This window comes from Eurytemora carolleeae, unplaced genomic scaffold (assembly GCF_000591075.1).
Source record: "Eurytemora carolleeae unplaced genomic scaffold, Eaff_2.0 scaffold530, whole genome shotgun sequence".
Lineage (NCBI taxonomy): Eukaryota > Metazoa > Arthropoda > Copepoda > Calanoida > Temoridae > Eurytemora > Eurytemora carolleeae.
Window position 1 is genome coordinate 114,178 of NW_019397460.1, and position 2,067 is coordinate 116,244.

The following is a 2,067-nucleotide window of genomic DNA, read 5'->3' on the forward strand; positions in this document are numbered from 1 at the left end:
GGGGGGGGGGGGGGGGGGAGGGGTTAGACCGGGACAGTACAAACTGCTGTTTCTCCGCTCAGTTTTTATTTGCCCGCCAACTTGTGAAGTCGAAACTATAGAAGTTACGATATCCTTTCTTCTAGGACTACCAGCTTCAGATTGGATTTGGTTACAGTATAAACTAGAATTGCTCGCGCCTTTCTACATTTCTCACTAATTCAATCATGACTGAGTGAATTTAAAAGTGAACAGAATTCAGTCTCATTTCATGCAGATCGATTTCTTTCTTTACATTTTTCATTTAAATGCATCAAGAATGGATTCTTGCGGCCTGATAATTTAAAACAAAAGTTTAATTCATTTAACGAATTTCTCGTTTTTCTTCACATAATTTTGTAACTAACCCTACCGTATCTTGAGTTTAAGATTTTATATTGACTCTTTTACAACTCTCGTAAAATTTTCCAGACACAGGGTTGTCTTTTAGGACAGTTATATATCCATGCTTAGAAAACATTTATTTTGAGGGGCAGGGCAGGGATACCTAAAATTAAAGCAAATAAAATATTTGGTAGTTCACACATAGAAACAGACAATAAAGATAATAAAGTTAAGTGATGAATTACTAATTTCCAGTTCGTGTGAATAAATATTTGCAAACTCGCAATAAATCAGCAAATATAATAATTGCACAGGAAGAGTGTTTTCTTTTCGAGGGTCGGGGGGGGACATATGCTCCTAATCAACAGGTTAAAACTTAAAAGGAATGATCTTCTTAGTGTATTGTATGTACAGGAAGATATTAAGATATTATCCATTATTCAACTGCATTGTCTTATATTTACTGCAGGTTCAAGTGAAAACAACATATTCAAGGAAACTCAAGAATGTTGAAAATAAAAATAATGATTATTTCAAGTTAAAATATAAATGTCTATAAGACAAAACAAATTAGTTTGACCCCCCACCGTTTTCCACCATGATTTAAAACCTCACAGTGAGGGAAAAAAATCGTTAGTTCTTTAGTCGATTTTGTACTGTCATGGCAGCGGGTTTTTGTCACAGGGTGGACCAACATTAAAAATTGAAATTAAAAAAAGGAAACTTTCTTTTCTATTACTTTTTAATTTAGTATTTTTGATAAATAATAATGGATTATTATATTTTTGTAGTGAAATCTTAGAAGGGGGGGGGGGGTCTTAACCAACAAATCTTTTTATAGTGTTACTCGTTTCTCCTTGCCACCCTATAGATACCATATTAAATAAGATTGGTTATCTAAATTAAATTTAAAAGTAATTCCTGCCCCCTCCTCCCTCTGCCCACAAATATCTCATTAAGTAGATGAATTTTGCCTGAAATTATAATTACCAAACCTCACAGGAAATATTTTGATGGATGGTTAGATTGATAGATAGATAAACCGTTTAGATAACATTTGTTTGAATGATAGTTTAAGATTTTTGAGATATTAAGATTGAATACGATTAATTGTTTGATTGATGAATGGACGAAATGATTTTAATATTTGATATTTTCAGAATAATAAAAATGATTCGGTTGTTAATATTTTTTAAAATATTTGGGCTTAGTCTTGCACTGACCGTCACTAAACACTCACCAGCAGATGTAAGTAACTATATTCCTAATCCCCCTTCAAACTTTTTTTGGATTAAATTAAGTTTTTCACGATATTTTCTGACAAAAAATAGTGCTTTTTCACCGAAAAATATTAAATATCACATAATGATTTCCCGAAACCTGAATCAAAATATTGTGATTTTTTTATTTTTGAAGGTTTAATATTTTATTGATTTAACATCAAATATGAAAATATGTTGAGTGCTGGTTTAATAAAATTTGGTTTCAGGTCATAACAGTTAAGCAGGGTGAAACCTTTACACTCCTATGCACAGTGGACACCTTCTACGAGGTAATTATGAAATTTATCCCCCCCCCCTCCCTCCAATCATAATGCACACCTTCTACGAGGTAATTATGAAATTTATCCCCCCCCCCTCCCTCCAATCATAATGCACACCTTCTACGAGGTAATTATGAAATTTATCCCCCCCCCCTCCCTCC

The 2,067-nt window shown here is 33.1% G+C and overlaps 1 protein-coding gene across 1 annotated transcript in view; it reads left to right on the top strand.

Moving 5' to 3' along the window:
• LOC111714416 (uncharacterized) overlaps positions 1-2,067 on the top strand; it is a 32,673-nt gene that overhangs the window by 13,108 nt on the left and 17,498 nt on the right. Inside the window, exons 3-4 of the mRNA XM_023489519.1 lie at positions 1,524-1,611; positions 1,853-1,915. Of these exons, the coding sequence (XP_023345287.1) occupies positions 1,534-1,611; positions 1,853-1,915 (141 nt within the window). The 5' untranslated portion in view covers positions 1,524-1,533. The remainder of the gene's footprint in view (positions 1-1,523; positions 1,612-1,852; positions 1,916-2,067) is intronic.